Raw genomic sequence first — 14,639 nt, 5'->3', positions numbered from 1 at the left:
CGAGGTTTCATATGCCCCTCTTGAAATTTACCCTCACCAGCTTACATCTATCACATCATAAATGCCAAGCAGTTATAGCGATCAATTAACGCACATTGAGGCCCAAAATAGATAGTTCTTGATCTGCATGAGTAGTAATTCAAGTACTGCCTCTCCCGCATGATCAATAGCACAAGCTTTCAAGCAATGAAATCCGGCATATTATGCATAGGGAGGGGAATCACAAGGACTCGTTGAGCATCATCTATTGGCCACAACGTTTGTCTCATCAAATCTTCATCCCAAAAATTCATGACGGGATCAATAGGATCATAATAAACCTTTGACAGAAGGTGCCCTCGTCTAGGAGTAATAATTTTCCTATTTGCACAATTTGGGATCTAAGCATTTCGCCAAATATCAATAGTTTGTCCATTTCTAACTCCATATATAACCATTTCTGAGAGAGTTGACTCCTGCCATAATGTTTGCCAAGTAAAAGAGGAGCCCTTTCTTAAACTTGCGTTCATCAAAGCATCCTTAGGGAAATACTTGGCTCTTCTGTATATAAGGAATCAGGATTATCCAAAAGACGTCAAGCTTGTTTAGCTAACAATGCTAGATTAAAACAATTTATATCTCTAAAGCCCATATATCCTTGGTATTTTGGAACACACATCTTTCACCACGCCATCCAATGCATCCTTTTCTGGTTGTCCTTGTCACCCCACCAAAATTGCGACATCGCGTCAATGATTCCTTTGCAAATTTTTGTAGGAACTTTAAAGAAGAAAATGGCATAGGTGGGAATAGCTTGTACAACAGGTTTGAGCAAATTTTCCCTCCCTCCAGCAGATAATAATTTTCTTTCCATGCACTATTTTTCATAATAATTTATCAACCAGGAACAGAAAACCACCACTTTTGTCCATACCCACATTGGCAGGCAAACCCAAATATTTATCATTGAGGGCTTCAGTGAGAATATTCAAAATAGTACAAATTTGCGCCTTGTCTTCCACGTTTGTATTGGGGCTAAAAATATGCTAGATTTTTTGACACTCACCATTTGCCCCGAGGCGGCACAATAAGAATCCATAACTGATCTCAAAGCCTCCACATTCATGGTGTTGGCTCGCATAAGGATCAAAGAGTCATCGACAAAGAGCAGATTGGAAATTGAAGGGGCGTCTCTGCTAACCTTAATACCGGAAATATCACCCTTCTCCGTCTTAGCTAAGAGGGCGGTCAAGCCCTCCATACATAACAAGATCACAAGTAGGGAGAGAGAGGACCCCCCCCCCCCCTTCCTCAATCCTCTAGTAGGTTTAAAATTCTCAGTCTCTTCAACATTAAAACAAACTCGGTACTCCACAGAGGATACACAAATCCACCCAAATTTCTTGGAATCCCAGTTTCAACAAAATTTCCTTTAAAAAGCACCATTCCACTCGGTCATATGCTTTGTGCATGTCAAGTTTGATAGCACACAAGCCTTCTTTACCTGCCCTTTTCTTCTTTATTGTGTGGGAACACTCATTTGCTACTAAAATATTTTCTGTAATCATTCTTCTAGGCACAAACGCACTCTAAGTTGGGCTGAGGATATCTGATAGAATTATCTTCAAGCGAGCATCAACCATTTTTGAAATAACCTTATACACCACATCGCACAAGTTGATTGGTAACATGATCTGAATTTACTTGTTGAAGCAAAGGGTTAGGATTTTAATTCATTAGAAATTTTCTTATAGATACCCCTATGACCATATGAATCAGGTTGTATAAATAGACATCCTACTGGATAACTCAAACCAGAGGAATTTTGAAAGAACTGTAACACGAGATTGGTTGCATGAACCGCATCTCTCTTCAAATTTTCGTGAATTTCAAAGAGATGATCCAAAGAGCTGGTTTTGTAATTTTCGATGCATTGTCACAGCAAAATAAATATGTGGAGATTATAAATTACACTAAGGATTTCCGACAGATATGTGAAGTACATCCTACGCTATCCCATTTCGATTACGGTTGTGTTTACCATTATTGAACCAAAGCCTAAGGAAAAGAGGCCACTCTAATCGTTACTTTTCCTGTTTCTATGATCGGAAATCTTGTAAACCGAATGAGCCCTTAGAAATTGTTTTAATCCAAGAGGCGTTAAGATATGTGAGTGGCATGCTCTTCAGTCTATAGCTACTAGATGCAAAGCTAGCGAAAAATTTCATATATATCTACATACAAAGTGTCAAGACGTTTAGATCCAAAAAATGGTACAAGCCTTTGATCGAGAAAAAAAAAAGACATGCAACCTTTACACCAGTAGAAAATACCAGATTTCTAGACTTACAAATAAGCACATTGTGATTGTGATTCAAACAATAGGTGAATTTCAAAGAGATGATCCAGAGAGCTGGTTTTGTAATTTTCGATGCATTGTCACAGCAAAATATATATGTGGAGATTATAAATTACGCTGAGGATTTCCGACAAATATGTGAAGTACATCCTACGCAATCCCATTCCGATTATGGTTGTGTTTAGTGTTTACCATTATTGAACCAAAGCCTAAGGAAAAGAGGCCACCCTAATTATCATTACTTTTCCTGTTTCTATGATTGGAAATCCTGTAAACCGAATGAGCCCTTAGAAATTGTTTGAATCCAAGAGGCGTTAAGATATGTGAGTGGTATGCTCTTCAGTCTATAGCTACTACTCCCTCCGTCCTATAATATAAGACGTTTTTTGACACTACACTAGGGTCAAAAAACATCTTATATTACGGGACAAAGGGAGTAGATGCAAAGCTAGCAAAAAATTTCATATATCTACATACAAAGTGTCAAGACATTTAGATCCAAAAAATGGTACAAGGCTTTGGTCGAGAAAGAAAAAAAAAAGACATGCAACCTTTACACCAGTAGAAAATACCAGATTTCTAGACTTACAAATAAGCACATTGTGATTGTGATTCAGAGATTGTGCCCTGCTGGTTCGAGGCTACCCAACACATCAGGAATGGAAGGCTGGAAGGCATGCATTGACATACACCAACCAGGCTTGATCTCCCTCTACCATTCTCAGTTACAACTCCTTACCCACCCTAACTCTAGCGTACCATGAATGTATCTCCTACGTTTTGAGATCAACATCTACAGTACAACCTTTGTAATCAGTACAACTTCCTTACAAAAACGACGAAAGTAACAACAACAACAATAACCCTAAACCATGGAACGTATATACAGATGCTTGCAGTACATAGCTACTACTTACTTTGCACATGAAATTCTACGAGTGTATATTCAGTCGTACGTACGTGGTGAGGGCGTCCTATTTCACAGAGGTTTCTGCTCAAAACTAGCAAGAAAGAACGAGCTACGTAGGTGAAGTGTATTTTATTAGCGGATTATCGTTCGAGCGGCGGCGAGGACGGTGCATGCACAGGCGTGCATGCATGCGGCTGCATCCACGGACGAACGATCGAGCGCTTGCTTTCAAAAACGGAAGCGCCCGTGCGCGCCGCCGTGGCCGTGGCCCGCGAGCACCATCGGCGGCCGCGGCGGCAGCGGTGGCAGCGCGGTGCGCTTGACGAACCGGCCCTTCATCCGCGGCCGCTTCTCGGCGTTGAGCTTGCGCACCTCGTACCGGATCTTCTTGGCGAACAGCCGCGTCCGCCGCTTCTCCCGGTACCGCGACACCCGCGCCTCCCGCTCGCCGCCGGTCACCGCCGTCACCGCTGCGCCGAGTCCGAATCCACGGCTCCCCGCCTGTCCATGCCAAGCAACAGATCGAGCTTGATTAGACGACAAGTCTAGATATACAGAAATGAAATGAGTGTATAGATCCGTAGATCACATGGCAGGACTCAGGACTCGGGGCAGGTCCTTACCGGCAAGTCCAGCCAGGAATCATCACTGGGGTCGATGTGGGGGCGCTCGCCGTAGAACCACGGCGAGCCGCCGTCATGGGCCCAGGAGTCGATAACCCTCTCGTAGTCGAGCTTAAGTATCATCCCCGAGTCCGACCGCTTCCTTTTCCTGTCCTCTAACTCTTGCTCCGGCACCGGCGCCGCGGTACTCTGATCATCGAAGTCCGCCATGTCGAAGTCAAGGTTCAGCTGGGGCTTCTCTTCGTCCAAGAACCGCAGGTCGTCGAACCCCTCTTCTACTCCTCCCATGAGCAGGCTCTCCATGTCCGCGGCGAAGTTGGCGAGCTCCATGTCCGGCACGACGTCGAACCCGGTGAACCCGTCGGCCGCGTCCGCCACGCCGGATGCATACTCCGACGACGGCTGACCGGCAAGCGACGAGAAGCAGCAGATGGAAGGCTTCTGCTCGAGGGGCTCCCGGAACTCGTCGACCGGCATGGGGTTGTAGAGCTCGGCGAGCATGGGGTCGAACACCGGGACGCGGTACAGGAGATCCTCGTCGTCGACCTCCACCCCGTGGCCGTCGTCGTTGTCACCCACGATGCCGGAGCCGGAGTCCTCCGCCTCGAGATCGGGGACCGCCGAGGCAGCCGCGGCCTTCGTGGCGGCTGGCGCACCGTGCTTGCTCACCATCCCGGGCTTGGACCGCGGCGTGCGCGGCCGGCGCTTGAGGCCGTGCAGCCACGCGGGCTCGTCGGGGTCGGCGTGCTGGAGGGAGGAGGTGGCCGCCGGCGAGGACGAGGAGGGGAGGCGCACCCGGTGGTGGCGCCGCGCGAGCGGGTTGGCCGAGTGGACGGAGGCGTCGCACGCCTGGCACAGGTAGGCGTCGTCCGCGGCGCAGTGCCACCGCGCCCGCCGCCGCATGCAGCCGTCGCAGGCGCGGGCCGCGCGCGCCCCGATCGCCGCGCCGGCGCTCGCCATCTCGTCGGACACGAGCGACCGAGCTAGCTGGGCACCCTCGCGCCTGCCCCGCTGACACTAGCTCAGTAGAGTTAAGCGAGCGCTTAACCCAGAACAGTGTGGGGTGAGAGGTCGGAGCCCTTTTCCTCTATTAAACCGCGAGCCCGGACGGCGACCGCGGGCCCACGCTCCAGCGCCCGTGGGTTCGTGTGTGGGTGATTCGGGTAAAAGGGCGGGCCGGTGGGCCTGGCAGGGCCTTTTCGATGACGTGGCCCGATGGGAGTGGGCTGGAGGAGGGGCGGGACCCAGGGAGGGGGTTATCTCGAAGCTGATTGGCTGGCGGGCGCGCGGAATCCGGAGAGGCGGAATTCTATTGGGCGAGCTGTCACGCCGTTTGGATTTCCGGCGGGCCCCGTGGGGGATGGGCGACGACCATGGGGCTGCAGCTTGTGATGGCGGTGATCGCTGGTGACTCATCATCAACCCGCGTAGAATCATGATATTTCTCTTTTTTGAAATGAGCCCTTTTTTTAGAATCTTTTCGAACAAGTTCAAACTTGTTTGGGCGCCAAGGCATAGTTAGCTTGACTCGACAAGTTGAAACATAAGACTCTTTGAGAAGTGCACAAGAGCACGAGATTGCAGAAGGTGCAGTTTTGGACATAATCCTAAGAAAGCAACTTCATATTTGAAATTGTGCTATGATGCTCTAGGTCAATAGATAAAAAGGCAAAAAAGTGCCTCCATTCCTATAAAATGAATGCCGCACATAGGTAAAAATCCCGCAGGAAGAAATCCTATAGGAATATTGCAAAAATCCAACAAACCGCGTGAGCCCTTTAATGCAAGAGAAACACAATCTTGGAACAATCAGGCATTTGGAGTTTCACACTTACAACCAAGCCAAAATTATCACCTAAACACAAATTAGGTAGCAAATCATCCTTCACACATAATTAATATATAATGGTTCGTATTAATGGCCACATGCATGATTCATGCAGAGACAAGGGGTTTATCCTTTTTTTTTTCAAAAAGTATAATGGTGGTTTAAATGAAGGATTTAAGGTAGAGAATCATCCGACTTTACTTTCGACAGAAGACATGCGAAAATGTGTGTTGCACAATTAATCAAAAAAATATGTGTTCCGCAATTAATCACACAAACCACAATTTGTGGAACGGGGGGGGGGGGGGGAGCAGAATGGTTACGTATGATTTTGATATTTCTTTTCTATAGTTGTGTTGTAGAGTGCATAGGGGTACTAGTAACATGAATGAAACAAATAACAGGGTCCCAATTGCTTTTTTTAAATAACATGGACCCGTTTGCTTTTTAAAAAAACTTACATGCACCTAATTTCTTTTAAATAAGCTTACATGGACCTGATTGTTTTTTTGTAGGGACCTGATTGTTTTTTTGTAGGGACCAACATCTAGGCTCCACCTATCAAAATGGTCAAAGCTAACGGTGTTGACTTTTATGCCACATCACACTTGTCGAGTGACCCAATCTGTCACAATTGCAATTAAAATAACTAACGCAGTCATTAGCATAACATGGTACTTTTTTCAAATCAAAACCCAATTTTGTGGTAGCTTTAAGAGAATTTTAAAAAAGTGGTAGTTTTCCATAACCCTAGCCCCAAATGTGGTAGTTGATACGTCTTTATCGTATCTACTTTTCCAAACTCTTTTGCCCTTATTTTGGACTCTAATTTGCATGATTTGAATGGAACTAACCCGGACTGACGCTGTTTTCAGTAGAATTGCCATGGTGTTATTTTTGTGCAGAAACAAAAATTCTTGGAATGACCTGAAAATCAATGGAGAATATTTTTGGAATATATAAAAAATATTGGCGAAAGAATCAACAGAAGGGGACCCACTGTATGTCCACAAGGGTGGAGGGCGCGCCCCCTGTCTTGTGGGTCCCACGAAGCTCCACCGACCTCAACTCCAACTCCATATATTCACGTCCGGGGAGAAAAAATCGAAGAGAAGGATTCATCGCATTTTACGATACAGAGCCTCCGCCACCTCCTGTTCTTCCTTGGGAGGGCAGATCTGGAGTCCGTTTTGGGCTCCCGAGAGGGGAAATCGTCGCCATCATCATCATCGACCATCCTCCATCACCAATTTCATGATGCTCACCGCCGTGCGTGAGTAATCCCATCGTAGGCTTGCTGGACGGTGATGGATTGGATGAGATCTACCATGTAATCGAGTTAGTTTTGTTAGGGTTTGATCCCTAGTATCCACTATGTTCTAAGATTGATGTTGCTATGACTTTGCTATGCTTAATGCTTGTCACTAGGGCCCGAGTGACATGATTTCAGATCTGAACTTATTGTGTTTTCATGAATATATTTGTGTTCTTGGTCCTATCTTGCAAGTTATAGTCACCTACTACGTGTTATGATCCGGCAACCCTGGAGTGACAATAGTCCGGACACTTCCCGGTGATGACCGTAGTTTGAGGAGTTCATGTATTCACTAAGTGCTAATGCTTTGGTGTGGTTCTCTATTAAAAGGAGGCCTTAATATCCCTTAGTTTCCAATAGGACCCTGCTGCCATGGGAGGGTAGGACAAACGGTGTCATGCAAGTTCTTTTCCATTAGCACGTATGACTATATTCGGAATACATGCCTACATTATATTGATGAATTGGAGCTAGTTCTGTGTCACCCTATGTTATAGCTATTGCATGATGAATGCCATCCGACATAATTATGCATCATTGATCCATTGCCTACGAGCTCGTTTCATATTGATCTTTGCTAAGTTACTTTTCCGTTTCCACTATTACAATTGCTACAAAACTGCTACTGTTACTTTTGCCACCGTTACCGTTACTTCCATACCACTTTGCTTCTAAATACTTTGCTGCAGATATTAAGTCTTTCAGGTGTGGTTGAATTGACAACTCAGATGCTAATACTTGAGAATATTCTTTGGCTCCCCTTGTGTCGAATCAATAAATTTAGGTGGAATACTCTACCCTCGAAAACTGTTGTGATCCCCTATACCTGTGGGTTATCAAGACCTTTTTCTGGCGCCGTTGCCGGGGAGGATAGCTCTATTCTCTGAGTCACTTGGGATTTATATCTGTTGATCACTATGAGGAATCTAAAAGACAACAAAACCAAGATCTATCCCTCTACTACGAGGGGAGGTAAGAACTGCAATCTAGCTCTGCACTTGATTCACCTTTTGTTTTAAGTAAACTTGCAACACCTACACCTGCTGTTGATTCTGCCATGTCGCATGTTATTGATGATGCCACTTCTGCTATGAATGATTCTTATGATGATACTACTTCTTTGCTTAATAATACTGTGCCACTAGGTGAGTTTCTTGATGAACAACTTGCTAGGGTTAGAGAGAATGAAATTACTAAAACTGATGACATTATTAAAACTGAAGATTATGATTCTCCCCTAGATATGAATTGCCTCTTATACCCGAGGGTTATATTATGGATGAAGAAACTGCTAGAGACTTCTTTGCTTGCAATGATAGAGATGATCTTAAGAAACCACTCCCTCTGTCCAGAAATACTTGTCCTAGAAATGGTTGTATCTAGACTTATTTTAGTTATAGATACATCCATTTTCAACCATTTCTAAGACAAGTATTTCCGGACGGAGGGAGTATTAGCTAAGCTTAATGAAAGTCTTTGAATGCTAGAATGCAATATGATCCTAAGTTTGCCAATTCACCTATCTTTGTTACTAATAAGGATTATGAATTCTCCGTCGATCCTGAGTTAATTACTTTGGTTGAATCTGATCCTTTCTATGGCTATGAATCTGAAACTGTTGTGGCACATCTTACTAAATTGAATGATATAGCCACCCTATTTGCTCACGAGGAAAAAATCGCTATTACTATATTCTTAACTTGTTTCCTTTCTCGTTAAAGGGTGATACTAAGTTACGGTTTAATTCTCTTGCTCCTGGTTGTGTGCGTAGTCCCCAGGATATGATTTACTACTTCTCTGAAAAATATTTCCCTCCTCATAAGAAACAAGCCGCTTTAAAGGAAATATTTAACTTTGTGCAATTTGAAGAAGAGAGTCTCCCACAAGCTTGGGGGAGGCTTCTCCAATTACTTAATGCCTTGCCTGATCATCCTCTCAAGAAAAATGAAATACTTGATATCTTTTATAATGGACTAACCGATGCTTCCAGAGACCACGTAGATAGTTGTGCTGGTTGTGTTTTCAGGGAACGAACTGTTGATCAAGTTGAATTGCTATTGAATAATATATTGAGTAATGATAATGATTGGACTCTTCCTGAACCAACTCCTAAGCCAACTCCAAAGAAAAGAGGTATTCTATTTCTCAGTCCAGAAGATATGCAAGAGGCAAAGAAATCTATGAAATAAAAAGGTATTAAACCTGAAGATGTAAAGAATTTACCACCTATTGAAGAAATACATGGTCTTGATAACCCGACACGGGTAGTAGAGGTAAACTCTCTTTATAGGTTTGATGAAGGTGATATTCCTCATAATAAGTCTGCTAGTCAATGCTTGGATGAGCTTGATAATTTTATTGTTAAACAAGAAAACTTCAATGCTTATGTTAGTAGACAATTGAAACGTAATGCTTACATGCTTGACCACTTGGGTGATTATATGAGTAGAACTGTTAATGATCTTAAGCTTATTAGTAAACATGCTTCCATGGTTACAACTCAAGTAGAACAAGTACTTAAGGCCCAAGATGAATTGCTCAATGAGTTGAATAGTAAGAACAATGATAATGCTGTTAGAGTTATTGACTAGAGGTGGTAAAATGACCCAGGAACCTCTGTATCCTGAGGGCCATCCTAAGAGAGTTGAGAAAGATTCTCAGAGAATTAATACTGATGCACCTAGTCCTAGTAATAAAAAGAAAAAGAAACCTGATAGGACTTTGCATGCTTCTAGTGAACCTGTTATAGACACACCTGAGAATCCTAATGATATTTATATTTCTGATGCTGAGACACAATCTAGTGATAAACATGAACCTAGTGATAATGTTAATGATGATGTTCATGTTGATGATCAACCTAGTAATGATAATGATGTAGAGATTGAATCCGTGATCTTGATAACCCACAATCAAAGAATCAACGTTATGATAAGAGAGACTTCGTTTCTAGGAAACATGGTAAAGAAAGAGAACCATGGGTTCAGAAACACATGCCTTTTCCTCCTAAGCCATTGCTACCTCTTGAGCTTGCGTTGGATTTCCCCGAAGAGGAAGGGATGATGCAGCAAAGTAGCGTAAGTATTTCCCTCAGTTTTTGAGAACCAAGGTATCAATCCAGTAGGAGGCCACGCTCAAGTCCCTCGTACCTACACAAAACGATAGCTACTCGCAACTAATGCGATTAGGGGTTGTCAATCCCTTCACGGTCACTTACGAGAGTGAGATCTGATAGATATAATATTTTTGGTAGTTTTGGTATAAAGATGCAAAGTGAAAAGTAAAAGGCAAAGTAAAAGCAAAACAAGATTAAAGTGATGGAGATTGATATGATGAGAATAGACCCGGGGGCCATAGGTTTCACTAGTGGCTTCTCTCAAGAGCATAAGTATTCTACGGTGGGTGAACAAATTACTGTTGAGCAATTGACAGAATTAAGCATAGTTATGAGAATATCTAGGCATGATCATGTATATAGGCATCATGTCTGTGACAAGTAGACCGAAACGATTATGCATCTACTACTATTACTCCACTCATCGACCGCTATCCAGCATGCATCTAGAGTATTAAGTTAAAAACAGAGTAACGCTTTAAGCAAGATGACATGATGTAGAGAGATAAATTCATGCAATATGAAATAAACCCCATCTTGTTATCCTCGATGGCAATGATGCAATACGTGCCTTGCTGCCCCTTCTACCACTGGGAAAGGACACCGAAGATCGAACCCAAAGCTAAGCACTTCTCCCATGGCAAGAACTACCAATCTAGTTGGCCAAACCAAACGGATAATTCTAAGAGACTTGGAAAGATAACCAATCATACATAAAAGAATTCAGAGAAGATTCAAATATTATTCATAGATAGACTTGATCATAAACCCACAATTCATCGGTCTCAACAAACACACCGCAAAAAGAAGATTACATCGAATAGATCTCCACAAGAGAGGGGGAGAACTTTGTATTGAGATCCAAAAAGAGAGAAGAAGCCATCTAGCTACTAACTATGGACCCGAAGGTCTGAGGTAAACTACTCACACTTCATCGGAGGGGCTATGATGATGTAGAAGCCCTCCGTGATGACGGCCCTCTCCGGCGGAGCTCCGGAACAGGCCCCAAGATGGGATCTTGTGGATACAGAAAGTTGCGGCGGTGGAATTAGGTTTTTTTGGCTCCTCTTCTGATCGTTTAGGGGTACGTAGGTATATATAGGAGGAAGGAGTACGTCGGTGGAGCTCTGAGGGGCCCACGAGGCAGGGGGCGCGCCCTAGGGGGGCGCCCCCACCCTCGTGACCGCCTCTCTGATGCCTTGGCGTAGGGTCCAAGTCTCCTGGATCACGTTCGGTGAGAAAATCACGTTCCCGAAGGTTTCATTCCGTTTGGACTCCGTTTGATATTCCGTTTCTTCGAAACACTGAAATAGGCAAAAAAAACAGCAATTCTGGGCTGGGCCTCCGGTTAATAGGTTAGTCCCAAAAATAATATAAAAGTGGAAAATAAAGCCCAATATAGTCCAAAACAGTAGATAATATAGCATGGAGCAATCAAAAATTATAGATATGTTGGAGACGTATCAGCCATCCAAGAAACAGGATGATAAGGATTTTGAGCGCTTTGCTGAAATGATTAGACCTATCTTTTTGTGTATGCGTTTGACTGATATGCTGAAAATGTCTCCTTATGCTAAGTATATGAAAGATGTTGTTACAAATAAAAGAAAGATACTGGAAGCTGAAATTTCCACCATGCTTGCTAATTATACTTTTAAGGGTGGAATACCAAAGAAACTTGGAGATTCAGGAGTACCAACTATACCATGCTCCATTAAAACAAACTATGTTAAAACTGCTTTATGTGATCTTGGAGCCGGTGTTAGTGTTATGCCTTTCTCTTTATATCATAGACTTGAATTGAATAAGTTGACACCTACTGAAATCTCTTTGCAAATGGCTGATAAATCAACTGCTATACCCATTGGTATTTGTGAGGATGTGCCTGTTGTGGTTGCAAACGTTACTATCTTAACAGACTTTGTTATTCTTGATATTCTCGAGGACGACAATATGTCGATCATCCTTGGTAGACCCTTTTTGAATACTACAGGGGCTGTTATTGATTGCAACAAAGACAATGTCACTTTTTATGTTAATGGTAATGAGCATATGGTACACTTTCCGAAGAAACAACCTCAAGTTCATAGTATCAATTCTATTGGAAAATTTTCAACTATTACTACTAGAGGTTTTGAATTCCCTCTTCCTACTATAAAAAAGAAATATGATATTCTTATTGTTGGGGACATGCATACCCCCGTTGAGGTAACCTAGTGATATTCAAAAGTTCTCCGGTTTCATGTCATTCAGAAGAAGTTTGTTAATAAGACTTGATCAACCTTGTTAATGAATTCCTTTTGATGAGAATGAGATGGACGAATTTAGAAAGCACAACTCTCTGTAACCACTTTTTACTTTCTGTTATTTAGATTAAATAAAGCAAAAATAGTATTTCCTGTCTGTTTTCTGAATTATCCATGCAATGGCACTGAAAATATACCAGGGGTTTCACTAGTGGGCCACACGAGTGGAGGGCGCGCCCCCTGTCTTGTGGGTCCCCTCCACTTATTCTGGCACCCATCCACTTCTTCTTCCTCCAGAAAAATCATCCCGTAGCTCAAACCCGTGTTCTTGCTCATCTTGCTGCCACTTTCGATCTCCTTGTGCAAAGCTCCATTTGCAAAAATGCTTTGGGGGATTGTTCTTCGGTATGTGACTCCTCCATTGGTCCAATTAGTTTTTGTTCTGGTGCTTTATTTATTGCAATTTTTTGCTGCTATGTTGACCTTGTTCTTGAGCTTGCATGTCAAATTTATATGGTCCAAAGTAGTTTTGTTGCATGATATAGCTTCTAGGCACTTGTAGGAGTAGTTGCTATCAATTTTATTGAGTATGGGTCACTTTTATTTTGAGTCACTAAAAATTTCAGAAATTTTTCAGAGGAAGAAAAATGTCTAGGAAAATGTACCAAGGTGGTTCTTCAAGGAAGCAAGCACCGATGCTCGCTATAAGGGAGCCGGACCTTGGACCACCATGGGAAGATCAAGTGTGGCCTTGTGAATGGTCGTCGGATGAATTCATGGTTCATGCAGGTTTCAAGGATGAGTTTGATGAATACGTACAAAATGCCGGCCTTGAGGACTTCGTGTCAGATAAGTGCCGACAATACTATTACCTCACTGATTCCTTTGTGCGGAGGTTTGAATTTTCATCTAAGCGCAATACCCATACTGTTTTATTTGATCTTTATGATGAATCATATACCATGGACCTTGAGGATTTTAATACTGCATGTAAAATCCCACAATGGGGCCTTCTTAGCCAGCCTCACAAAGCTGAATACAATGATTTCCTTGCTAGCATCACTATGGGAGAAACTAGAAATATCACACTGTAAGTGCATCTAGTGCCACCCCTAGTTGGTTTTGGAGTATTGACGACAAACCTAGTTGAGGGACTAATGTGTTTGTGAGAATTGCAGGAAAACACAGGTAGAAGTCCCTCATTGATTCGGTTTTACTACCAGAGATGACCCCTAAAAATGTACGAAGACATTGAAGACAATGGTGGTTTATGAAGATATTCATATTGAAGACAATGACATGAGAAGACTCCCTATGAAGCTTTTGAAACTCGAAGACCTAGATCCTTCGTAGTTTTATTTCATTCATGTTGTGTCATAGGAACCACCGTACTGTTAAGTGGGGTCGAAGAGAACCAGTCAGAATGACTGAAGTGATGCCTAATTCAAATCCTATGTCTTCGAGCGAAGACTTTGAGAGAGAATCTTTTCCAGAGTCAGACAAGTCAGCTTTACTTGTAGCCCAAGTAAAGTTGCCGTGTGAGTTCAAAATTCGACCGTTGGTACACGTGTCAGTTCCTTAGTGACCCAGGGTCATTTCGGACAGATCAGGTCGGGTTGCCAAGTGGCTATAAATAGTCCACCCCCACAACCATAAACGGTTGGCTGCTCAGATTTCAGTGCACGGCTTTTGTCGTTTGAGAGCAACCCACCTCGAAGCCTTTGAAAGAAAAAATCCCAGTGAGGAGAAAAGCCCTAACCACCCAGAGCCAGAGTAAATTGGGCATCACTTAAGTCTTCGTGTCTGTGTGATTTGAAGACTTATTACACTTGAGGACTGTGCATCCTCCAGACGGTTAGGCGTCGCGTTCAGAGCATCCAGGAGAAATTGTGGATTGCCAGTGAACGAAGTCTGTGAAGGTTTGGGAGTCTACCTTGAAGACTTACCAGAGTGATTGGGCGAGGTCTGTGTGACCTTAGCTCAAGGAGAAAATGGTGAGGACTGGGTGTCTTGGACTAAGTGTCCTTGACTAGGTGTCCGGGACTGTGTGTCCTTTGGTTTAAATACCTAGCCGCTCCAACCAGACGTACAGTTGTCACAGCAACTGGAACTGGTCCAAAAAATCATTGTCTTCAACGTGTCACTGGTTTCATCTTCACTTCCCTTCGCTTACAGTTATTCATTGTGAAGCCATTGCATGCTTGCTTTATCTTTTGTCTTCACAACATGAATGTATGATCTGTTCGACTTCATAACTTCTTCCT

The 14,639-nt window shown here is 43.3% G+C and overlaps 1 protein-coding gene across 1 annotated transcript; it reads right to left on the bottom strand.

Annotated features, from left to right (window-relative positions):
- Positions 1–2,804: 2,804 nt before the first annotated feature.
- On the bottom strand, positions 2,805–4,943 carry LOC125550386 (zinc finger protein CONSTANS-LIKE 16). Its single transcript, XM_048713374.2, has 2 exons — positions 3,872–4,943; positions 2,805–3,749 (listed from the first exon to the last, which is right to left on the bottom strand). Exons 1-2 carry the CDS (start codon positions 4,829–4,831, stop codon positions 3,477–3,479), a joined length of 1,233 nt encoding a protein of 410 aa, XP_048569331.2. The 5' UTR covers positions 4,832–4,943; the 3' UTR covers positions 2,805–3,476.
- Positions 4,944–14,639: the final 9,696 nt, after the last annotated feature.

The sequence above is a fragment of the Triticum urartu genome, chromosome 4A, assembly GCF_056163025.1.
Source record: "Triticum urartu cultivar PI428250 chromosome 4A, HENAU_Tu73, whole genome shotgun sequence".
NCBI lineage: Eukaryota > Viridiplantae > Streptophyta > Magnoliopsida > Poales > Poaceae > Triticum > Triticum urartu.
Note: the sequence above shows the minus strand (reverse complement) of the source record. Positions and strands in the feature narration are given on the sequence as shown.

Coding starts and splice junctions, on each gene's coding strand:
- LOC125550386 (XM_048713374.2), bottom strand. CDS start 4,831: ATGGCGAGCGCCGGCGCGGCGATCGGGGCGCGCGCGGCCCGCGCCTGC. Junction 3,750..3,871: donor ATTCCTGGCTGGACTTGCCG/GTAAGGACCTGC, acceptor TGGCATGGACAG/GCGGGGAGCCGTGGATTCGG.